The sequence below is a fragment of the Tachypleus tridentatus genome, chromosome 6 (genome assembly GCF_004210375.1).
Source record: "Tachypleus tridentatus isolate NWPU-2018 chromosome 6, ASM421037v1, whole genome shotgun sequence".
NCBI lineage: Eukaryota > Metazoa > Arthropoda > Merostomata > Xiphosura > Limulidae > Tachypleus > Tachypleus tridentatus.
In genome coordinates, this window is record NC_134830.1 from 160,729,547 (window position 1) to 160,756,016 (window position 26,470).

General features: G+C 33.0%; 2 protein-coding genes across 6 annotated transcripts in view; one reads left to right on the forward strand and one right to left on the reverse strand.

The window, feature by feature from the left end:
* Positions 1-14,222, forward strand: part of LOC143254307 (D-glucuronyl C5-epimerase B-like) — a 53,638-nt gene extending 39,416 nt beyond the window's left edge. For all 5 annotated transcript variants that reach the window (XM_076509276.1, XM_076509274.1, XM_076509273.1 and 2 more), the window contains 2 exons: positions 6,749-7,099; positions 10,499-14,222. In XM_076509276.1, the coding sequence (XP_076365391.1) occupies positions 6,749-7,099; positions 10,499-11,520 (1,373 nt within the window). In that variant the 3' untranslated portion in view covers positions 11,521-14,222. The remainder of the gene's footprint in view (positions 1-6,748; positions 7,100-10,498) is intronic.
* Positions 14,223-14,294: 72 nt separating this feature from the next.
* LOC143254309 (cation-dependent mannose-6-phosphate receptor-like) lies at positions 14,295-26,201 on the reverse strand. The gene is made up of 6 exons (XM_076509285.1): positions 25,576-26,201; positions 22,894-23,066; positions 21,995-22,104; positions 20,165-20,304; positions 18,025-18,151; positions 14,295-15,366 (listed from the first exon to the last, which is right to left on the reverse strand). Exons 1-6 carry the CDS (start codon positions 25,908-25,910, stop codon positions 15,256-15,258), a joined length of 996 nt encoding a protein of 331 aa, XP_076365400.1. The 5' UTR covers positions 25,911-26,201; the 3' UTR covers positions 14,295-15,255.
* Between the last annotated feature and the right edge of the window lie 269 nt (positions 26,202-26,470).

A 26,470-nucleotide genomic window follows, 5' to 3' on the forward strand; every position in this document is an offset into this window, starting at 1 on the left:
CTTTTATCATCTGAGCTATATGAGGCTCAGCATGGACAGGTAGGTGGTTAGGGCGCTAGACTCATAATATGAGAGTCGCAGGTTCGAATCAGTCACACTAAACACACTTGCCCCTTTCAGTCCTGGGGGCGTTATAATGTGATGGTTAATCCGACTGTTAGTAAGAGAGTTTCATACGAGCTGGCGGTGGGTGGTGGTGATTAGCTCATTCCCTCTGGTCTTACACTGCTAAATTGGGACGGCTAGCGCAGATACCCCTCGTGTAGTTTTGCGCGAAATTCAAAACAAACGAAATCGAGCAATATGCAGTTATTACTTTTGTGAATTTTGTACATATTTTAATATGTAAATAAAAATTTATAAGAACCTCACAGCAGATATTCATTCATTCTACTCAAGCCGCATGATTTCAACTTGGCACGTTAGTGAGGTCACAAGAGAGCGCTGTTTTTCCACTTTTAGAGCAAGGGCCAGTGACGTGTCTGTGCTTCGTACATAAATTATATTCCTATATGTTGTTATTCCAGTTCGTACGTAATGCAATAATTGTTTAACTAAAAATTAACTTAAATATCTCGAAACGTGACTTACGTCATTAGCCATTTTATCGTATTATTTTTTCTTTTTATTTCTAACGTAAGTGCCCGACATTAAACGGAGCAGATACTATGTAACTTACGTAAGATAATCTTACATCAGTAACAACCTAATCGAAAAGTGCAAATACTAACCCTAGTACTAAATGCCTGCTATGGAAACTCTTGTAACATAAGTTGAGGCCTACTTTTGTCGAGTTCGTATAGTTTTCCGTGTTTCTTTTATATTAAAACGTAAATCGATGTGGTTGTAACGTGTATCTGAGGCGAAGCGTTTTATAGAATATCAAATTTTATCATTAGCCGAAATCTCTACTGAACTTTCAAGCAATGACTGTCTGAAATTTTTTCCTTTCGTAGCGACCCCTAACGTCAAGATTTAACACTTTCAATTATTTAGAAAAAACAACACATAAAGTGGAAATATTCAGCATAAATTCGTAATGTAATCGAATGGGCGAGTATAATAAAGTATTATAAAGCACATTAGACTTGCAACAAAATACATGTGGTTTTATAGTTAAAAAAAAATATAGTCTCAAATTTCGCTGTAAATATTCGATCACTTCGTGTCATCTCCACTAAACTGTATTATATTAAATTAATTTATCTTATGGATGAGCGAAACGGACTGAAGTTTTTATGAAAAATCTAAGTATGAAAGGTAGCTTTGTAATTTACACACATTAGTCATATCAATTCCCGCCATTTTGACGTCAACATTGACGTCTTCTAGTCTCGTTCCCATGGATACTAATGTCGTTCTTGTTATAATTTGGTTATATTTTTTCTTTGTAATCAACCAAAATAAACTGAACCAGCTGCTGGTGTTTATAATATGTTGTAATTTGGCATCACCATAGTTTATCTTATGAAATTAATATGCGGTATCGACATGAGCCTTCTTAGTAATGCAACCATTGTTTATTTATCATTTGTTTTGTTTTTGTCACGAAGCTGGGTAAAGAAAACAAACGTGGTTATTTAAAATACGACAGGTGTATGTAATAAATCGCTATAAAATATAGACAGCCACACACACTACTGGCTGCATGTTCTAAGTATGTGAGAGACGCAGCAATTGTAAAAGTTGCTTCCAGTATGATACACAACACGTGGCAAGTTAGGGTTATTGGGAAACTGAATCTTTACTTGGTGTTTAAACGTTTTAGAATAAAGGTTAAGTTTTCGCCACCTATTATGTAAAAATATATATATATATATATAAAAATTCGTGAACATTAATGTCTGGTTAGCCAAAAATTAAAAGAATTAGGCTAATTTTTTAAAGATAATATGAACGTCAGTAATTCGCTTGTTTGGCATCGTTGTTGCCAGTTCCAGTAACTATGGCGTTAGAGTTACGTACTCGGTGATTCAAATGTACAGTTTATGTAACGACTGGTGAATACTCGAATATGAAGTAGATGGTTAATGTAATTGCGATACTAGCAGGATAAACCGCGTTCTTCTTACTCAGTGTTATTAGGGTTTCGATGCTCTATAGTTCCACACTTTGTATTCCTAATTCCATACCTACCTGCATGTTTTTGCAACTTCTCGGTTTTGTCGACTCGTGAGGAACAGTGCTCTAACTTTAGTCGGACGTCAGTCATAAATATTCAGAGAATTATGTCGAGTGAAATATTTTTGTCGTGGTTAAATTTGAACTTAACTGAGCGGTCACGCGAGATTTAATGTTGACGTAAACGTAGTCACTTTTGTTGCATCGTCTGAGTGACCCGAGTTTCTCGAATTACCCTGCGACGTGACAAACACAAACATGGCTGTCTGATGTGCTTCAAGAGAAGCGTGTTTGTCACACATACGGGCAACGTGGCTTTGATTAACGATTTTCACAGTAAACTGAGTCAATGCATTTTACGCCTGCGACACTCTATGCTCGTGTGATTTAAAGAAAGTTATGAATTTTATGGTGACAAAAATTCTGCTGTTGATCTGTACCCACGCATGACATCTTTACCGTTTGAGATGAACTAGGGTACAGACTGTCAAATATGAAGTACTACCACCCCCACACCATAGTGTACCTTAATCTCACGTCTCATATCTAGCTGAAACAAATACATTTCACGAAGTCAAGCTTGACAATGAAAGAGGCAGAAAAGTACAGCTGGGGTAGTCAGACGTCAGTACATTTCCTTGTGAGCCAATCAAAACTAAGATCGTTTATTAACTGAAATTTGTGGCATATTCATAGTATAACTGTTAGTAAAAATCAGATTAACAACTTCTAATTTATAGAAAAGCCAGTCCATTTGAGTAACATGACGGTTCCGATAATGATTTTCTGGTCATGTAGCTTAGCAACAAAAGTGTAACTTAATATTGTCAGTATATTTACTGAAAGTATAAAGTGAATTGTACAAACAAAAGTGTAAAAATATGTAAAACAATTTAAGTTTAAAATTGAATCAATATTTTTACTTTTATGATAAATTTTATGCACTTTGCAATCGGCTACGTGATCACACAGTAAGACTTATTATATCAACATTCGCTACACTTACAAGGTTTCACGGCACCGTCCTTCTCACAACTCTTTCACCTCCGTTAACAAAACCGTAATGGTCAGACAGTTATCGAATTATTATATTTGAATAAATGCATTTTGACTTTTATGACTCCTATTTCGAGAAATCAAGTGTGGTGACACACACCGTATTTCATTCAGGTTAAATGATTTTAAGCATAATTCTCAACGTTGTTTTGTTTTATGTTACTCGAATTGGGTGAGAAAAGGTGATTGTCTCGTACGAGTAAGAGCATGTCAGAGAAAGGAAAATAGTTGTGGATTTTTTGAGAAATCCCACTCTGGGGTTTAAAAATCTTTTTTTTTCATGTGTATGTGCGTGTAACTAATACAGAAAATCCATTAAATTGACATGGTTATGATCTCAGTAAGACATCGAACTAATCTGAAGCATACTTTGAAGCATTTAAGGTTCATGGTACTGCGGAATTAAGAAGTAACGTTATAAATGGAGAATTGGGCCGTCCCTTTCCACTATTTTGAGCCGTAAAACACGATATTTTCGTCCATGGCAAAGGTATATCTGCTAAGCCTAAGTTTTGAATGTCATTTTGGGTCCGTTTCGCATATCTTGCTACCGATCGTTTTGCTATTTTAAGCATTGAGGCAACAACAATGGAATTGAAGCCATACTCGAACTTGAGTTTCTTTACAAAATTTCATCGATATTGTCAGCCATTTCCTCATAATAACTTGTGTCACAGACAGATGGCAAACTGTTTTTTACGTAAAGAGGAGGCTCGGAATGGCCAGGTGGTTAAAGCGTTCGACTTATAATCCGAAAGTGTCGGGTTCAAATCCCCATCACACCAAATATGCTCGCCTTTTCAGCCGTGGGGGGCGTTATAATGTTACGGTCAATCCTACTATTTGTTGGTAAGAGTACCCCAAGAGTTGGCGGCGGGTGGTGATGACTAGCTGCTTTTCTTCTAATCTTACACTTCTAAATTAGGGACGGCTAGCCCTCGTGCAGCTTTGCGCGAAATTCAAAAAGAAACAAACGTAAAGTATACAGGCACTTGGAGGAAGAGGTCTTGTGCATCTGACCCTCCTGGGTATCTAAACTTCAACATACCCAGCTACCCACAAAGAAGAAGCGAAGCGATATACAGGCATTAAAAGTGAAACTGAATATTTTTGGCTCTCACGTGTTTTGTCGCAAATTTTTTCACATGTGAAGTGAAAAGTTAAGTGATTTTGTTTTCTTCTCCGGATAGTTGCTGACGTTTAAAAAAAAAAGTATTTTATTGAAAAAAAATAATACTATGGTTTCGTGACACGAAGACAATAGGCCTTGCATTGTTTCCTGACATACCCTTCACCATCGTCACGAGCAGAAATTGCATTTTCAAAGTAACACGACTTTCGGTTTTACTGGTTTAAATTTCCGACTTGATTAATCATAAGTTATTTCATTAGATCAACAACAAATAAAAGCATTGGTATAGGTAATACATGAATAAATTACGGTTGTCATGTTCGTCTTATTTCAACAGGTATGTGCGCGCGCACATTTATTTGAAGCGAATTATCTACCAAAAACAACAAACCCGTATGCTTTATACTGCGATTAATAATATATTGTATGTCCTGGCAGAATGGAGAAAAAACTATCTGTATACTCTTTTAATTTCTTATCCGATAGGTGTATGTGCCAGTGACACACTGCCCGTGTGTGTGTATTTGTGTGAAGAAGGCGATATTTATAAGTAAATGTAAGATTTAATGTAAGCCCATCGGAAAATGACATGTTATCCAAGTGTGAGTGTGTCAATTACTAACAACGTATTAATTTTAGGGTTAAGAGAAATAAAATTAGATGCTCAGTGTTGCGTGCGATCCATTTTAATTGTTGTCATCACCAATGCTAGTGTGTTTGACTAACGCTTATAAGATGTACACAGTGAACAGAACTATCACTAGAGGGGAGAAATGAATATTAATATTTATAGACGTGTAACAGAAATTAGTGCGATATACCTACGTAAATGTGTCACTATGTAAGATGTTATTTGGTTTTTACAGTGCGACCTTTTTTGTGACTTTATTAGTAAATTACTTAACGTACGCGAGTCGTTTTTCACATCAAATCAAATGTCCTTTAACAGTTTTGATATACGACACAACCTTGTCACATTAAATATGACTTGGCCAGCCCAATTCATCACCTTTTATTTCAAAGTGACAATTATTATCATTAAAACTTGCTGTGCCTATAAGTTTGAAGGTTTTGAATAATTACTTTTAATCATTTAACTGTGGTCGCTTTAAATGTGTGTGGAATTTTTGCAAGCCATACACTATATACAGCACACGTTCATTCAACTTCCGGAGGCGGAGCATACGCGATACAGCGAATCAACAGTGTGTCAAGAATTGACATCTGGAATACACAAAGCTCAGTGAGTTGACGATATACGTGCCACTAGGTGGTACTACTGATGAAGTACGCAGTGTACCATAAAGGAAGAATAGCATAGATTTTGATGTTCTGCAACTAAAACTATAACTTTAATTCTCTGCTCTTATAATGCAAATCATTAGATCACAGCTTTTATTGGGGGTCTAGATCTTAGGTATCTGAGAGAGGCAGGTGCAATCAATATTTACAATAACTTAAGGTTTGTTTACAAATGAATTTATCATATAAGTATTGCCATCTGTCGATTAAAATGGTAAATAAAATATAGTAAAAATTACAGCATTCCAAGCGTCAAAACTACACACACGCATGGTGTTTGCCTAGTTTTCAGTATAAATGTGAATTTAAAGCTTTTTGTTATTGAATACCTCTCACCTATTCAAAATTTATTGCTTTGAATACTTGAGATGTTAGGGTCTTGAAAGTGTGTCACTATTACTTGAAACTTTTTGGAACGGCAGTTTTTACTTCGGCTGTTAAGTGGTTACTTTATGGTACAGTATCACGTTTGTCATGCTATTATATATAATAACAGGATTTAAGTGTCATATGATTTTGTATGCACGTGAGTTATTGGAGAAATGAATGAACATTAGGGTAGAACTAAACTTTAAAGTGTAACAAAAATACTACGAAATTAAACAAGTTCCAAAGGTGAATCTCACTAAAATTGATTTTTAGAACGTGACAATGAGGGCAGTGAAAAATACTGTGCACAAGTCACGAGAAAGGTGATTTGTTGGTAAATCATGCAAGTTTGAGCGCAAGCCAAGTGGGAAAAAGACATATATCTAAGTGTATCCTATATCTTCAATACACATAAATGTATCTTTATATACTGGTTACTGTTTGTTAAGGAACGATCAAAGCCAATAAACAAGGTAGATCACAAGTACGAGTTTCTTTAGCTCTGCAATGTAGAGTAATAATTGCACTTCCAAATTTATTGCACTGTTTTTATCGACAGAAACATTGGTATTTCTATAACATGCTAGTCTTTATACTTCTATTTTTCATCAGAAAAAACTTTTGTAGAAATATTTCATATCATATGGAGTTTGATATTTTGCTTGTTATGGTGACTAAAAAAAAAAAAAATCATTATTTTCTATTGAAGACGCTGAAGTATTCTGATTTTATATTTACCAGTGTTAATTCTGTTTGTATTGCCTCCAGGTGTTCCTGTTTCAACTCAATGGAACTCTCAAGGGCATCTTTATCCAATCCAAATTGCCCAGTTTGGGCTGAGCCATTTCAGTAAGAATCTCACAGAAAGGAATCCGTCCCTGAAAGTTCTTGAAGCTGGCAGGATGCCTCCTTCAGCACAGTGGACACTGTCTACTAACAACAACATCAGGTTCTCCATAAACAGGGTTACTGATGAGGTTATAAAACTACTCGATGCTGGTGCGACACTGCCTCCAGTACAGTGGACACCATCTACAAACAACGTCAAGTTCCCACTAAACAGGGTGACTGATGCAGTTACTGATGGGAAGGTACTGGAGTTCAAGAGCAAAAGAAATGGTAACATTTTGATAGTGAACCACAATACTAACAATCTAAATTATGGAATCAAAAATGATGTACAAAGGGGCTGGAGGTAAATACAATATTGTTCATCCTTCTTCAGTCCAATTCTTACATAAAATCAGTGTCTACTTGAACAGATGTTTTTTCCAAAATCATGCTTCACAAAGTGTACTGGGTAGCTTGATGTATTCCCACTAGGAAAGCTATATAACAGAGAAGGATAGTGTTGCCTGGTAACCACATTCAGGCTACAATAAATGTATTGCTTGTTTCTGAACAGTTAAATTTTTTATAATTACCTAAATGTGTTTTAAAGTGCAGTCTTTTCTAGAATTTAAGCATAGGCTCAAATATGACCCTTTTATTGTGATTGGAGTTTTATAAAGAAAAATGTTGGCTCACCATTTCACTCCAAAATGGTGTTTCCTGCCAAGGTCCACCTTTGTTAGTTGAATTAGAGTGTGTGGCTCATAAGCCATTCTGGGAGCATTTGAAACAGCTGTAGTCAGTGTTAAAAGAAATTATAGTATAATTGTTTTAGTGTATTATTAGATTAACAGAATAGAAAACTCACTAATGTTGCATTGCTCCAGCATGGCTAAGTGGTCGTGGCTTTGAATCCCCGTCACACCAAACATGCTTGCCCTGACCCACTATTTGTTGGTGAAATAGTAGTCTAAGAGTTGGCAGAGAGACTAACAGCCTTAGATCTAGTCTAACACTGCAAAATTAGTGATGGTTGGTGCAGGTAGCCTTCGTGTAGCTTTGCACAAAATTAAAGAAAAAACAAACTTTAAAGTTACATAATTTTAACAATTAAAACATTTCAAATGAAAGTACTATACGTTATCATACAACGTGAACAACCTTCCTAGTGAAAGGAGGACACACTCAGATGGCTTTATGAAAAACATCACCAATGTCTGCAGCATCATATTAAGAGGAGACAGTTGTTTGTTCAGGAAGACAATGATCCAGGTATTAGAATGAAGAATAAAAATAAATTGTATATATCTGCCATTCCTTCTTACTTCACTTCCAAACATTTGACCTGTAGATGGACATAAGAAATGGTATTGCTGCATCTGGGATTTGTAAGTAAATCATGTAGAAAGTGTAAATAGATATAACCTTTTTATAACCAAAATTTTACTATCATCACATAGTTTGATTTATATATTTTTGGAAATGGTAAACTATCTTGTGTAATAAATAAGAGTTAGAAATGTTTTAATTTGTTTATGGTACTTGCATTGATACATTTCAATACAAGTATCCAATCAAATATTTAGTATGAGTGTAACGTGTTAAACTAACTCTTTTATTCTTGCTTTAAACCCAGAGATTTTGTGTATATGTCTTTACGAACCTTAGCTAGGAAACTCTTTGGTTCATAAATTAGTGTTGTGACAAGGGACCAGTCGAGGTGAAAGAATGAGTGGTTAAAAAAATACTGTTAAATGTTCCATTAATTTTTAGTAATTTGAATGTGATAAGATAGACATGAAACTTTTAAAACCATTTCTTTAATTCACTAAATGTGTTCTGTAATGCTAATGATAGGGAGTGTATAGGGTATTTAAACAACATAGTGACACATTTATAGTTCTGTTATCCCTGGGTGTCATTTCTCAACTATTTGACAGTCACGTCGAGCAATATATATGTAAAGAGAAATATATATGTAAAAACGGCTCTTTGGGTTGAGAAATTTTAATAAAATTATATATTCAAACATCTAAGTCCTCCCTCTACATTCTGACACTCAGTTACACAACCCCTTTCAAACATGTGGTCAGCTTCCGGTCAGTTACCTCTCTTTCTTTGTGAACCTGACGATGATCGAAGAAAGTCGAAACATTGTTCACTCCTCCATGTAAAAGAATTTTCTCAACCCAAACGAGCCGGTTTTACATATATATTTGACAGTCAGTATAGTATATTTTTGGTAAATCTGGTTTTTAAATAAGTTGCAAGTTTCTTATACTACAGATGATTAAAACCTGATGGAGTTGTAAGATATTTAGAGGCACACTAATATTCACTTCCAAATTTTTACCTTCCTAAGTTATTTATAAAGGCAAAGGGTTGTGCATAACCTGTGGGGAAAATGGATCAGATGATGGTTCCAAATCTAATTTACAATACTTAAACATGCCTTGGATGCTATCACAACAGAATACTGGTTGCAAAGAAAAAGTGCAACCTAACAAAAAGTGATCTACAGTGAAGAGCTGGCCAGAAATTTTTATAAAACTAGACGTTCACAAAATAAACAAAATGAGAAGTTACTGGGTGAGGTTTTGATGAATAATTATATATCCATAATAAGTTATGGTGACTTACTTGGGCATTTGGTATGGAGAATAGTACAGATAGTTTCATAGGAACATACCTCCCCCACTCCAAATCATGGTGGAGCACACCATTGAGTGGTAAGGTATCATGGACACACCCCACAGTTCCTTATCTTTATCCATCTCCAATTTTAAGTAGAAAACATTTGTAGCTTTATACACCCAATAAAATGTGAAGGTGATGCTCACTAAAACATTTGTGCTTTTGGATTGATCGATATAGGTGTTTTATTCACCCCCTGATTCAAACCACCTACTTTTCTACAGTAGAGGGAAGACATCTGATATTGTATCAGTTAACTTCCAACCACGTGTATAATGGTACATGTTAACACTACTTTTGTCCTTGCCCTGTGAGGATCAAGCTTGTGGGTATGTCAAATGTATCTCAAGAACTAATAGATTGAGGTACACAAAACTGTTATGCAGTATAGGATAGTTTGCCACAATTTGGTCCAGATCTACATGTGTATCACTTAGAAGCATCTTATATAAGGGGGAGATACGGCATTTGTGTGGTTTGGTGCTAATAATTATGTAAAGTGTTATTGGAATTTGTACTAAATTCAGTAGGTACATTAAGGATGAGATATCTGGATCATTCCAGACCTGAGAAGGATTTTCTGAATTTATTTAAAGATAAAGTTTCATATTATCAAATACAAATGAATGCAATCTCCAATTGATTCTGTTCTGTGTTAGCCTCATTTATAAAAAGCAGTTTTTACATATTTATTCCCAATATACATTAAAACAAAAGTTTTCTGTCCATCTAGATGTGGGGGGAGTCAATTATTTAAAACACAATACTTCTTACAAATATTTTTTATTCAAATAACCCATGTTTGTGTGTATAATCTACAAGAATTACAGATTTAGTTGTGCCTCAAGGTCGTGTATAGTGTTTAGAATTTAGCTTCCTACTGTAATATCTATATCTGCATTTACATTTGTGAAAATGAATATACTGTTTCATTCTATTTTAAAAATAAACTAATTTTTAATTTTTGTGATTTCTTTTGTAAAATTGTCACAGATTCCAGTACTGGGTGCACCTTGACATTAAAAGAAGATTCTACTCATATGACTTTAACCTTTGACCTGAGGATGGTGGCTAATGTCACTGTGTCAGTGACCATAGTAGGAGGAAAACATACAATCTATAAGCTGCATTATGTGATGACTGATGCACTTATGTCTGCACATGTAAATGAAGTCTTTCTTGGGATAGGAACTGGTACAGAGTGGATGAAAATAACACGTGACCTTAGCGTGGATCTACAAAAAGGACTGCTCTTAATAAGGAGCTCAAAAAAAAGAGCAAGACCTCGACACCTAAGGGTTCGTAGTATTACACTTTGGGGGTGGGGATACATTGATAACATTACTCTGTGTACTTCTGCACACATGGCTCACTTTTTTGCAGTTGCCGACTGGTTTGTTCGTCATCAAGACGAAAATGGTGGTTGGCCAATCATGGTTTCACGCCATCTTTCTCCTGTGATGGCAGATCTGGCTCCAGGCTGGTACTCTGCAATGGGACAGGGTCAGGCCATCTCTGTCCTAACTCGAGCTTTTAAAGTCACAGGGAATATGACTTACCTTCATACGGCAATTAATGCTGTTAAACCATTTAGCATGCAATCAGAAAATGGCGGTGTGATGACCACTTTTGCAGGAAAATATATCTGGTACGAAGAGTACCCCACTGTTCCTGGTTCGTACGTACTTAACGGGTTCATCTACTCCCTCGTTGGTCTTTACGACCTTAAAATGACCTGCACACAAAAGGACCGTAAAGAAGTAGAAAAGTTATATGAAGATGGAATGATTTCTTTAAGACAACTGTTGCCTCTCTTTGACACAGGTTCAGGGTCAATGTATGATCTTCGACACTTTTCACTGGGGATTGCACCCAATTTAGCTCGGTGGGACTACCATACCACTCACATTAACCAGCTCCTGCTGTTAAGTACATTTGAAAGTGACCCCATTTTTAAATATGTTGCTGACAGATGGATAGGCTATATGAAAGGTAAAAGGGCAGCACACAACTGAAGTCAACATATGAAAGAGAAAAAGAGTGCATTCCACTAAAATAATTTAATGATGAATCATTAACTGTAGAGGTCAACACTTACTGGTCATTTTGACATGAGTCATTAATACTTTAGGAAGGAGAAGTATCATATTGAAAACTGACCATTCTACTGTATATTTTTACATCAAGCATAGTATACGTTTCCCAGTTCTAAGTATCACATATTTGGTATTCTAAGGTTATTTATTGCACATATAAAAAGTATTGTAGTGCTAAGCAATAACCAATAGTAAAGAAAAACTTATTGTGAACTTGTGTTGTTGCAGTTAGAAGTTTTAGTATTTTTTTTATTTCAACCTTTTTTAACAAAAATACTTTACTGTTACATTAATGTTTTTGTAATATTAAAATATTTGTTGACCAGTGGTGAGAATGAGAAATGTAACAAAAGTTTAGCTTGCAACTATTTCAGTTTTCAACTGTTAGGATATGAAACTAGTGAATGTTACAGTTAACAGTTTATTTTAAATTCAACAGGCACACACAAATTAGTTATTGAAGTTAATTTGACTATTTTATGGTGCCTGAACTGTAACAGAAGAAACTGGTGTACAAAAGCATATCTGTAGTAACAATGGTATCTGAAGAAAAGGTGGAGCTTTATTAAATCTTGCAGTAATAAAGAAAATTATTTTCTAGAATAAATAGATTTACACAAGTGCTTGAGATTTTGATTTAAATATCATCCACAAAATTTCAATTATGTTTTAAAGAATTAATTGTTTGGAAAAAGTACTTTAAGTAATTAGAATCTTTCTCAGTTTAAAATTTAAAGACCTAAATTTTCTTTTTGTTTTATTAGTCAAGTGACCTGCAATACTGACATTCAAGTTTTCATAGCTGTAACAGAGAGAGCACAGATAACCCATTATCAATGTTAACGGACAGTAGACAGATTATTTTTATCTAATTCGTTACTGCAGTTAGGGGATCTTGACTCATATTCTGGGGTTTGTGAATTAGAACCTCATTGCTGAATATGCTCACCCTTTCAGCCCTGGGCTCTTGTAATGTGATGATCAAACTTGTTATTCACTAGTGAGAGTACCTCACAACATGGTTGTGAGTGGTGTTGACTAAGCTGCCTTTGCTCTAAGCTATCACTTCAAAATTAGGAATGGCTAGTGCAGATTTCACCTTAAGCATGTTTGCACAAACTACAAGCACTTCAAATGATTGACCGTTCGTTTTTTGTAAGGGACAAAAGGCTTAGTAGCTTATGGATGCTGCAGCTGCATTATCAAAAGAGAAAACCTTATTTTCTGAAAATGTGTGTTGGATTTATTTTGATGACAAGACCGATCCAGGATGGAGTTTGGTTGCTTATTAGTGACTGTAGTATTTAAGCTTGGTTATTTATATATATACTAGCTGACAAAACTTTTCGAGGATAATTAATTTAAGCTGAAAAAAATTTACTTATATCTGATGTTGTTTAAGTGACGTCTCTGTTTTTTTTTGTGAGGAAAGAGAGTTGGTTGTATTAAAGATTGTAGAGTAGAAATTCTTATGTTTAGTGTTTCTTATTTCTGGATGAAAATTGCCATGTTGAAATATTTTTTCAGCCCCAGTAGATCCCCATGTTTTTGCTTGTTAGTCAAAAGTCTCCATTTTACCCCAATGTTCCATTAAAGCAAATAAAAACAGATATACCATAAATCCCAGTAATTACTGCTGGGCTTCCCATATTTTTATCAAATGTTTCCACTATGGGTATAATTAAAAAAATTAAATTAAATTAAAAAACCAAAATTAAATTGGTTTATGGATCTACATAAACCAAAGTTATTAATGTAAAAATAAAACCTATTAGTTTTGAATTCTCAGCATTTATTACAGGAGCTAATAAGATAGATGTCATCAGAGAATCAAGTTAGCAAAATTACCTTTTAATCACACTAACTAGTCCTAGTTTTGAGTTCAGTTCTGTACACTCAATATTTTAACATGTGATGTATGTTATAAATGAACCACTACAAAGCTCAAGAATATCTTAAAAGACTAATTCTCCTACTGTGTGTTAATATGGATTGAGAAATTTATTTTGTAAATACTTTGATTTGGTTACTTCAAGTGTATGTGAAGTTTTTCATATCTGCTTTTAGATTTGTAGTGAAGTTTCTGAAGCCTTTCACATCTCTGATTACTTGACTTCTTCAACCATTTTATAAGAGAAGGGACATAAAATTAGCTTTAAGTATCAAACTGAGTTTAAAAGATCACAATATCTCATATCCGTCCCTAAAGCAAAGGTTAATTTATACTCATTAGAACCTAATAGTAGTTGAGTACTCTGCCACTTTTAGTGCATGTGTGTATATATCTGCTTTTAACTTACTATCAGAGATTGTTCTCTGTGCTGTGTAATCTTTTTACACAGTTTTTGTTTTTGAAGAACTATATGGTGTATGTTTGAAACAGACTTAGTATATTTGGATTAATATTGTTTTACAAAGCCCATTCAGTGAGTTACTAGCACTGTTCCCGAGTTGTTAAAAGCAACAGGCTTATAATTAATTTAAGGTTTAACTTCCTGTGTATAGGTGTATATGTAGGCAAACTGATGAGAGAAATGTAAGATGTACGACTTCAATGAATGGAGGACTGTTTTCACAAAACCAAACATTTTGTGTATTAAATTATGTTTGTGGAATATATACAGAGTTGTTGTCAATTCTTTCCTGGAGCTTTATTACAGTTCCCATACATGATTTTCACATTAACAACTCAACTTGTATAAATGTTTATTTAACAAAACTTTATCTTGTTTTAAAAGAGTTGAAGTATTGCAGAGAAACCAACACATTAAGATAGACAATATATCTGACTTATTACACAGTTATGGTCAACACAAAGTACTTGTAAAGGCTAGTGAAACAACAAACATATCGCTCTTGACTAAAATATAGAAACATTAAACATTCATCTTTTACAAAAATTCTTGAGTTGTCATATTGAAGAGACTAGATTATATATACTGTACTACAACTTGGCCTCATTAAAACATATTTACAGAATAAAGGTGGATTGACTGACACTTAAACACAATGGTTTTCCATAATTATTCTTTACTCACTAAACTTAAGATTATTTTTCATAATGAACTTCAAACAAGGGCAAAATTCTTTTGTGCAGCCCTTCTAAAATTATATAAGTTTCTTCCACTCTCATCTTAAGGAGAAGTAGGAAAAAAATAAAACATACTGGCTACCATGGGTCAGCAAAATAGGATTCTTGTTATTTAGTTAAACTAAACAACTAATGTGAAAAAGTCCAGGCTCAACATGCACTGGTTTGAATCTTTTAAGGACATAGGTCAATGATTCTAACAGACAGAAGTTGTGTTGAGAGTTCAAATTTGTATTTGTTAAATTGAAACATTAAGAATTGACCATAACTGCCTTACAAATTATTGTAATAAAATGGTCTATAAATGTATTAGAAGAGGTCATTGTGGCCAAAAAGGTTGGGAAACATCACCTTAAGTGAAAAACATGGATGGTCATTAACTCTTAAAAATGAGAAAGAATCAAATTCATTGTGTCATTCATTTATTGAAATGTCTTGAATCTTCAAGTATAGATGCTCGTGAAACTTCAGTGACTGGGTAACTAATAAACTAGTGTTAAGTTCACTGCTTAAACAGAAGAAACCGAAAACAACAGACTCACATGTGTCGGTATTCTTAACATTCACATGTTTAGTAGCTGATCATCTGGTCCCTCCTCATATGTTGGTCTGTGATTATCAATGCCTCGATAAGCATGTTCTGGCTCACAACGACAAATTAAGTCACATCCATCCTAAAAACAATTAACAAGAATTCATAATTAGGTAATCTCTATGGTGCAGGTTGGTGTATATAGGACATTGATACCAAAAATAAACGACCTTATAACACCAACATTTTGGTTTTATTTAATAAAGACACTCAACATTTCACTGTACAGGTTATTCAGTAGTGTTCACTACACTCAAACTGATGGTATGAAGCCTCAGAAAATTAAGCTTTATACTGTCAGTTTGGGTTTGGGATTTAGTGAATGTTCCTCAATAACCTGTAGAGTGAAATATCAAGTGTCTTAATTAAATAAAATCAATGTTTTGGTGTTATAAGGTCATTTATTTCTGGTATTACGAGTTCATTATATTTGTTAAGAGAACTCTAGTAACTATAAACTTGACTCCAATAATTTCCTGATGACAAGAACAACAATAATAAATCTAAAATTAATGACAGTTGTGATCCTTAAGGGAAAGAACTAGTTTTCCACAGCTCTGTAGATCCAGGAAGTGGTTTGGATAATAAAACACAAATGTGGGCTTAAAACCTTTTAGAAGTTCAAAAGAGGCAATGCTTACGTTTTTATAAATGCACTAAAATCTTCAGTAAATTACTTGATATTTTTGAAAAGGTCGCTCATTTTTTACCCATAAAAATCAGGTTTAATAATAAGAAAAAAGTACCCAATACAACAGAGTTGATAAACTCACTTTAACCCTTTCACGAAGGGTCAAAGACCATGTCATCACATTCACTGACTTGCACTCAAACTTTATTGAACTGATATTTTATTAATTTATGTCAATAGGTTTGGAATCAAATTGTAGATTACAATTCAAACTTTAATGTTATATACAAGTTCATTTCTTAACTTAAAAGTAAATATTAAAAGAACACACTCAAATACAGATTTTAGTGAGTCATGCTGTATGTTGAATGCAGCACTATTTAAAATGAGACGTCTGTGATGTCAAAATGCTAACTATAAGTTTTTGTTACAAATTATAAACTCAAATTACTAATATTGACAAGTTAGAATATAAATTAAGAAACACATCTTTTTAGTTTGCTGAAATATGGCTTATGTACTGAATCAAACACAGTGGCCCCATTGAACTCTTTTCATTTTGTGAATAACCAATCAACAGATTAGAATGTCCCCTTAGTGGTTTTCTCAACCATTTTAATCTGTGAAAAGGCTACCACATTTCTTCCGAACCAAGATTTTATGGAGGTAGGTTTTGTCTTTTAGTCTGCTCAAAGTTTCGTATTGTTTTAAATCAAAATACATTTTAGTTAACAAGCTTAAATTATAGTGGAATTCTGTGGTATCAGTATAGTTATGAGTTGTTTTTTATTCAATTGTATATATAAACTTAAAAAAGAAAATTGTACTATATCTTCCATGTGTGAATGTTTAAAAGGATTAGCAACCTATGTCCAGCAGCAACCGAGTTCAAAGGTCATAGCAAGAAGAAATAAATGTTTACTTTACTTCTAGATTTATTATTATATATTTTAAGGAAAATAAGTATAATAATGTATTTTTAACCAGTAATAATCTATATACATATATAATAATTGAAATGTGATTGTATGTTACAAAATACTAGTTCACCAAAACACAGCCAAGACAGGGAAGACTAAAGATCAGTTTTATATCACTGGATGTGTACAATGAGAACAGTGCACATTCACCATGTCAATGCAAGTTATGTAATGTTAACTAGGCATGTCTGGAAGGTCCATATAATACAAAATAATAAATATATATATAAATATCATTACAAGACTTAAGCTACTTAAATTGAACATTTGTATTTGCATGTCATAATATATGCTCATTCTAGCATGAAAAAAGCATAAACATATTTTCTAATTTTTTGTGATGGTTACAAGGTTGGTCATATTACACCCCATATAGTTGGAGTATAGAAAATAAAATATAGCCTTACTGAAAACAAACATTCAAAACATATTTACGAGGTTTTACAGACTATGCAAATAATATTTGAGAAATTTGAGAACAAAGACAGTTTCCTTAATCATAACATGAAATCACTCTGCACTCAGATGAGTAACAAAACAGACAATTTACACAAATATTTAGTATAAATAGTTCATTAAAAAAATTGATTTTGAGTCTACAAAAAACATAAATTTGTAACCTTTACTAAAAGTCTACCAAATTTTGTGAAGATACACATGCTGTATCAAGTTATAGTGCAAATACTTAATATGTGCAAATGCATAAATGAACTAGTGTATATTATGCCAAGCCTGTTGTGTAAATGGGTTAATGCACATGAAAAGAGATATAGATAAAAGTGAAAAACTTGTTTTAAGACACATGAAAGAAGAAAGAAACAACGAAAATGAAAAAAAAAACTTGTGCTGATACACATCAACAGAGCAATAAACAATGAAAGTGAAAAAACTTGTTTTAATTCATATTAGTTATTTTGTGAAAAAACGTATATACAAGTGTTACAGAACTAAGAATAAATTAGAGTGGTAAAAAAAAAGCCTGATGATCTCTGTTTATTTATGCTACTTAACTACTAGCTTGTTTATTAATTTGGTATAACGAATGAAGGCCTACTTGTAGTATATGCTGGGAATCTACTTTATGAATATTCTTGTTTGTTGAGTATAAAGTATTTTATTAAAAACTTACAGCTTGTAGATTTCCAAAATCTCTCCAAAAAGAGTAGTGAGGGATCTGCTCCAACCCTCTTGCTCCAACAAAAAGTCGTTTGTACAAAAATCCAACAATTAAGTAGATTCCAGTAACAGTGAAGAAGCTACAAATAAGGTAAACAAGTTTTATTACAATAATAATTAAACATAAATTGGCATTTGTAACTTCAACTTATTCATGTCTTTAACTTCAGCAAAACATTTATAATACTTAAGTAAACCAATAACACGAATGGTAAACAGGAATCAACAACCTTACAAAGCAAGGATACACTCAGTGTGTGTGTGTGTGTGTGTGTGTGTGTGTGTGCAGAAAAGGCTGAAAACCTTGCAATAAGTTTTGTATGGAAATAGGAAGACATTATTTCAAAATTATTCAGAAATTTTTTCTCTTACAATAAATCCTCATTGTTCTCAAAAAAGTGAGTGAAACAAAATATTGTGTGTGTGTGTGTGTGTGTGTCAACATGTGCAAGCCAATTTAGTCTACAGGAAACATGAATTCATGTGTATCTCTTCCCGACACATTACTTTGGACTCATACTTGCTGACACAGGAGTATGTGTAGAAGCCAACAGAGGAAACACGTTTAACTGTTTGAAACAAGCTGGTACACAAGGAATGTGAGTGTAAATAAGTGTTTTTGCTATTCTCTGCTCAAATCACCACTGTGTGTGTAAGCAAACCATAAATATAAAATAAGTTTTTCACCACTGTTTGAAATTCAAACGTTTTCTTTCATTTAATAGTTGTCTTTTGTTTTTTGTCTTTAGCATTAAATTTTAGCTGTATGAAAATTAACATACATTATCACTTATATAAAAGTTGTATGTAAGAAGCATCGGTGTATATATTATATATAAAGTTTATAAAATTAAATATATTTGTGAATTAATACACTAAACCAAAGTTAAATTTGAATAAAAATGTATCTCAGAACAGCTGGTATGGGTATAACATTTTTATTCTTATCTCAGAACAGCTGGTATGGGTACAACATTTTTATTCTTAAGGATAGAACGATGTTTCAACCTTCCTAGGTCATCTTCAGGTTGACCTGAAGTGTTTAATACCCATACCAGTCATTCTGAGATACATTTCAAGTTGGATTTCTTGTCATCAAGAATTACATTTCAATAAGTTTTAAATATGTGATTCATTTGAGCACATTATTTCAGAACAATACAGTGTTTCATTCTGTTACGTATGAAAAGTGATGTTAAAGGTGTAAAAGTATCCTCGACTTATTAGGTGTACTTAAATAACTCAATTTGGTATTATATGCATTATTTTATCTATTACTGTTCATTACAATATGTAACATGTGTTAAGTTGTTATGAAAATAATTACATCAAATAAGGAGACATTCCACACTGTTCACGTTATAACAGTATAAGAACTTTCTTAACAAAAGTGCTGCCTTATATTCATTAGTTTCAAATGGCTATCTCATCTTCAGTGACCAGTTAAAAGTTAGAACAACATTGTAAAGCAAAGAAAAACAGCTAGAGTCTATCTTATGCCACTCCACCTTAATGTTGAAGTCAGTTAGTTATGTTACAAGTGGATTTCCATCACAGGTTTTTTCCTCTATATAACTGCTGTATTTTATTTTCTCCCAAAACATGGGATATGTCACCACTATTTGTTTTACCACACATTGCTGAGTTAGTGACAGTTTGTTCTAAGTGCCACATATAATTAACGGGATACTGAAAAAGCTGTAAATATGCATTTCAGAAGCACTAGAATTTGTGAAAGTACATTTCCATTTCTTTACCTTAACTTTACCTTCAGTTTTTCAGTCGGTCCGAGTTAATGTCGTTGACTGATTGACATGTTTAAAGACAGTTTTTATGACACATCTGACCTTTTGGGTACAACAGACCTGTAAAATTTACCAAACATTTGCTACATTTTGAGTGGATAAACTCAGTAAATTTGGAATAACAGTGAAAATTTCTCTTCCAATATAGGATTAACATATTAGATCAATCACACGCACATTAAGTGAACCGGAAATACTTTCACGCTTGTGTTTCGACAATAAACCTGTAATTAAGAAGGGTATCTACCCATGTCTCACGAAGACAGGACATAACTGGCAAATACTTACATGATACAAAACACAGAACCACTACTTAGTTGTTTGTTCACTGGTGATACAGTGCAGGCAACACTGCTGCCTAGTTCAAACAGATAGTAGCAGTAATCAGTTTTGTCTTTTCTCCGTTCTTCGAGCATCTTAAATGTACCCTATGTGAAGAAAGAATTTGATAGTGACACCATTTACAGTGATATTTGTTTACAGAAGTTTTTAATTTGTTTCATTAAAATTTTACACAGAGTAGACATAACATGTTGGAGAACTTTAATGGGCTGAAACTGCCTGTTGAAAGAAAAAGGCTTCCATACCAAAACATTTTTCAGGAAATATATCTTTATATTTAAATTATTAAAATTTAAGTTATAACCAGAAATGTTTTTGCAATAAAATGTTTTATTTTAATATGGATAAATATGACTATCACTGGCTTACACACAAATAATAAACTAGAAAAATGTATTTTATGTGAAGATGGCCTCAGTATTGGAAAGAGAACCATCATCTTTTCTTTCAATAACATAATAGTGTATGTGAATCATTGTTATGTTTACATAATGAGCATTCTGTTAACTTACTGGCACATTACTTTTCTGTTAACAAATAAATGTTTTACCACCTGACTTATGATTTCTGTGTTTGATTCAAAATTGATAAAAATTCATAGAACATTTTCCAAACACACAGTTTTACATACAGGGATAGTGGAACTGAACAGTCTTACATTGATAATATGAAATAGAACATGGCAGTGCCTAACACAGATAAAAGACAACATTGATTAGAGGTCTTGTTAAGCTTCAGAACAATGTTACTGACATTCTTTCAAGCCATAATCTTTAAATAGAAATATAAAAAAACAATTAACTTTCAGTAAGACAACATAATACAATGAAAATGCATACTTTCAAAATAAACCATAAAGAGGACAGTTTTAGTTGCTGATGAGTTAAATTTATATCAAAAAGACCACAGGTAGTTATAATACTGACATTCAAATTTAACAAAAATCACACAGTTATAATATTGGTATACTGAAAAATCATTGGCAGTTATTTCCCCAAAAGTGGACCAAAGGCCACTCAGAGAAACCACCTGTTTTAACCACTTGATCCAGTATACAATATTGTGATGTCTGTCAGTTAGTCAGCAGACAATAAAATGATGCTACATAATGGATGCTAAACGTTGCAATTTGAACTGCCGTGACATCAATGAAACATACATAATGCTATGAATTATGTATGAATTATGCACTCTGCAGGCTACAACAAAGCATGACACATGAACTTGTAAAGGAAGAAATAAAATTATTTGTAACTCTTAATTTTCTCTTGAAAGAGTAAAATTTCAGGAACCCAACAAAAGTACATTAGTCATATTAATATATTGAAATATTTTCAGGATACGGTTATCACAGACATATACATTCAGGTCAGAAAGACCATGGATAGTTATGATATTGGTATATTGACATACATTCAGGTTAGAAAGACCAACCATGGATACTTATGATATTGGTATATTGACATACCTTCAGGTTAAAAAAACCATAGATAGTTATAACATTGGTATATTGACATACATTCAGGTTAGAAAGACCATGGACAGTTATGACATTGGTATATTGACATACATTCAGGTTAGAAAGACCATGGACAGTTATGACATTGGTATATTGACATACATTCAGGTTAGAAAGACCATGGATAGTTATGATATTGATATATTGACATACCTTCAGGTTAGAAAGACTATGGATAGTTATGATGTTGGTATGTTGACATACCTTCAGGTTAGAAAGACCACAGAGACAGTTATGATATTAATGTACTGACATACCTTCAAGTTAATAGGATCACAAACTATCATAATGTTGGCTGTGCGTTTAGATTTGTTGCAGTTCGACGTGTACTCTTCACCATTACCATATGCAAGAAACATCCAATCAGCTAGAAGGAGAAAACTGTTATTTCAATTGAATTAGGAATTAAGTTTTAAGATTTCTTATTCTACTGATGTACAGTTTATATCTGTGCTCTGCCCTGCTCAATGGCATTACAAGCCTTCAGACTTACTGCTGAGCTACTGGAGAGAGATGTGATACAGGTTTTATTAATGAAATTAACCACAACTTGACAGTTTAACTATGATGTGACGAGTTTTTCTTTTTGTTTTAACTATTCTGAAATTATGGTTGAGAGTACATTAATGTTTCACTAATTCTAAAGCATAGTCCATTTGTTAATATTCAAAATATCCCATTAAGCACACATTGTTGCTTTTTGAAAAATCTATATTAAACACCTTATAAGTAGTCTGTTTCAGGAACTTGTAGTTTTGCACAAATAATATGAATGATTTGTAATACTACGTCCAAATTAAGGTCCTGTTATGAATATAAAAAGGTTACTTCCTATGCTTTGCCAGAAATAATAAAGTAAAGGTTCATATTTATAATATAGTTAATTATTATATCAAACAATGCATACAAATCTACAATTTAAAACAAGAAATATAAAACTTATAACTTCTACAGTTCTCATGTGTTTACAGTGAATGTAAAGAGAATAGTGCAAGCTTATTCATCAAATAAACTGATGCACTGTCATAAGCGTTTCTATGATTAATTTCTGTAATATGTGCAAAATAATTTACAGAACAGTGCCGAATTTCATAAATCAATGAGGGAGTTAAGGTACCAATCTAGACAATCTCTGGAATATAACAACACTACTCACTTCCACCCATGATCTTCGTAGCATCATACCTTCCAATTAACCATTTCTGATTCGGGAAGGTTTCATTGAACTGCATCATTCCTGAAAAAGGTACATCACTAACGTTGCTACAAATTCCCAGTTTGTAGAAGTATCCACTTTTTTTACTTTCTGTATCATCTAAAGTACTGAATCTGTAAGGAAATAAAAACTATGTTACAAAAACAAACATTTTCAGCAGCCTTAAAAGAAACACAAGTTAGAACTACATACGTGACAAAAATATTAAAATTAAATAACAGATTAACTGTCACCAAGTTCTTTAATATTTTTATATACAGAAGGATGATGTTTACAGCTAGCACTTACCAGATCATACAGATTAACAGCTTTGTTCAACTTATTATTTCATATTGATTACAAGTAGCCTAAACAGTCTAATAATTAATTGTAGGAAAGTTAGGTGCTTGGGTACAATAGAAATTGAGAAGTCAAAGAGCTTATGAGAAACGACTTGCCAACATTGTTAAAATTAACAGCAAAGTCTTTTTTTTTGAGACTGTTAAAGGTAAACAAAATGTTAAAATGTGGATTGGACTCATAAGTGTAATAATTGCAAGCATATTTGAGAATTCAACTGTTTTCTCAAAATCTCTTTTTTTCTTTACAAGAAAAGGTTGTAGCAGGTTCATGACCCCGAGAATCCATTGGAACTACTGGATCTTGTAGTATTGGACCCTTGGTGGAAAGTACAAACATAAAACACCAGACAAGATTTACTCCAGGGTTTTAAAGGAGATTAGAGGACTGATTTAAAAGCCTCTTTCTCTTCCATTTTTTTGTAGGTCAACAGATAATGAGAAGATGCCTGAGAACTGAAGAGTTGCTAACACTATTTTTAAAACGTTAATAAAAGTTGCTTTTGAAGCAATAGGTCAGTTAGCCTTACTTCCAGAGTATCAAAATATTCTGTAGAGACTGAAATAAGGAAACTTTACAAAATTATTTAGTAAAATATGATATATTAAAAGAAGGTCAACATAGATTCACTACAAGAAACTCTTGCTTTAATAGGTTTTGTTTTGAGGGGAAGTGACTTGTTATGTAGATTATTGAAAAAATATGGTATATTAAAAATATCTAAGATGCCACACACATGATCAGATGAGAAAATCATATCAATACGAGTTTGGAAAAAATTTATTGGACTGTATAGTAGTTAGACAAGTAGAGATAGATGTTTATTATTAAAGGATTTCAGTAAAAGTGAAACCTTGTTGTGGAGTGCCTCAAATGTGTGTGTGGGCCTATGTTGTTGTTGTTTTTAATTACTTTAATGATATTTTAAAAACAGAGTGAGAGAAAGTAAAAAAGTGTGATAACATAACTACACTATCTGCCATATCCAGTAATGATAAAGCCTTTCATCCAATACCTCACACAGATAAACAGGCCAGTTGGGATTAATATTATATTTATGACACTAAAACCCTTGGGTATTTCTGGCTACACTGAAGTACTAAGGAATTATTTAGACCAACTGGTAAACTGAACAAATGTTGGGCAACTGACCTTTAATTCTACAAAGCAAATTTTGTAGTAGTGGTGAACAAGTCACTCAACCAATCAAATTCAAACCAGTCAGCTGTATCCACTGGTAAAGTTAACAAAATGTTAGGGTTTATTTGTAGACATACTGATTATAAGTCAAATGAGAAAATTATTTTTCTGTGCAAATCACAAATTAAGAATCACTTAAATATTGCATACAGGTTTAGTTACCTTACCTAGAAAGATACTGATATATTGGAAATAGCTCAAAGCAGGAGCACCAGGGCAATTATGAAGCTGGAATGATTATTTTACAGGAATAGACAAGAATCTCTTAATTAATTTTCTTTTTAGAAAATAATGGTAAGAGGTGATCTTATCAAAATTTACAACATTATTCATGATTAACATTTCTGACTTCATATTGTATTCTGAAGACAAAAGGATGATGTACCACAAACTATAATCATGAAATGATGGCTAACCTCATATTCAAACAGTTTTATTTTTGTAACGAGGTGATATGTTGATGGAATGAATTTCCATCAGCAGTAGTGATGGCTAGTACACGACTCAAGTTAAGGATGAAAATTAATGTTTTCATTAACAATAAAAGGTGGGGTTACATTTTTATTGTTCTCAAAGGCCTTCAAAAGCCAGCCTTGAAATACCAAATGGACCTTTGTTTGTTCTAGAATTTTGAGCAAAGCTACATGAGGGCTATCTGCACTAACCATCCTTAATTTAGCAGCGTGAGACTAGAGAAAAGGTAGCTAGTCATTGCAACCCACCACCAGCTCTTGGGCTACTACTTTACCAACAAATAGTGGGAATGACAGTAACATTATAATGACCCTACAACTAAAAAGTCAACAATGTTTGGTGTGACAAAGATTTGTATCCATGATTCTCCAAATAAGGAGTCAAGCACCCTAACCTCCTTTTGTAAGTTTGTTATTCTTATGTTACTAAACATGACAACGGTTAATATCCAATAACAACAACTTTTCCCAAGTACTTAATGAAAATGTTATTGTTTTACTTATTACCAGATATGATACAAAGTATTTAATTTATTACACTAAACTGAATCTATTAAATTTTATACTTTAAAAATATTTTAATTCAATGCCATATAACTTGTTAACATACATGCTTCCTTTCAGTGGATCAAGACGACTCAAAAGTTCTTTCTCTCTTTTATTCATCACTGGATCTTTTTCTTCAATAATCTGACAGTCATTTTGCAATGACTGAACAGCAGTTGTCACAGTCACTGTATTTGATATCATTAGGCTTAAACATAAATACAGAATCAGCTTTCGAAAATTTGCGATCGCTGCTGCCTGAACATTTATGCCTGTGTACAATAAATCAATCGGCAGGCTAACAGTCGTATATGTCATTTGTTGCATTCTGACGATTTCGAGATTAAACAAGTACCGCCAGTATCGGTAAACTGCTACCCCTAATCTTATCACTGACATAAATAACACTATCAGTATCACTAGCAAGTAGTATTTAACTTCTCAAGTATTTACTGCAACAGTGCAAAACAAATCAACTTAATATTATTAATAATTTTGAAATATGTTCCAATTACACAATATTACATTGAGGAATAACGTTGATTTATACAAATTTCAGAACATATTCCAAGAACTGAAACTATAAAAGTTCAAATACTTTAATTATCATAACCGTAACTTGCTAATTATGTCTCGGTTTTGGTTTTCAGTTTGTATCACCGTCTGAATCATAGATATCTCATGGTTTGAACGACGATTAAAGCTCCCCCTACTTTTAGAACTTTGTTTTATCAGTAAAGTTCCAAATATAATTGCTCGTTTTATCAAAAGTTTTCAATACGAAACCTCAGTGACTGTGTTTGTATTTTCATACTTATTTTAAAATGTCAATTTCACAAGCCAGTTTCCTGAAATTAATAAAAAATCAAACTATTTTTGTCCATGAATGAACTATTCCCTTTTAGTTTTAAGAACAAGGATCATAAAGCTATGAATAACTTATTGTCACTCGCAACATT

Coding starts and splice junctions, on each gene's coding strand:
- LOC143254309 (XM_076509285.1), bottom strand. CDS start 25,910: ATGTCAGTGATAAGATTAGGGGTAGCAGTTTACCGATACTGGCGGTAC. Junction 23,067..25,575: donor GATCCACTGAAAGGAAGCAT/GTATGTTAACAA, acceptor ATTTCCTTACAG/ATTCAGTACTTTAGATGATA. Junction 20,305..21,994: donor GTGATCCTATTAACTTGAAG/GTATGTCAGTAC, acceptor TTCTTCACATAG/GGTACATTTAAGATGCTCGA.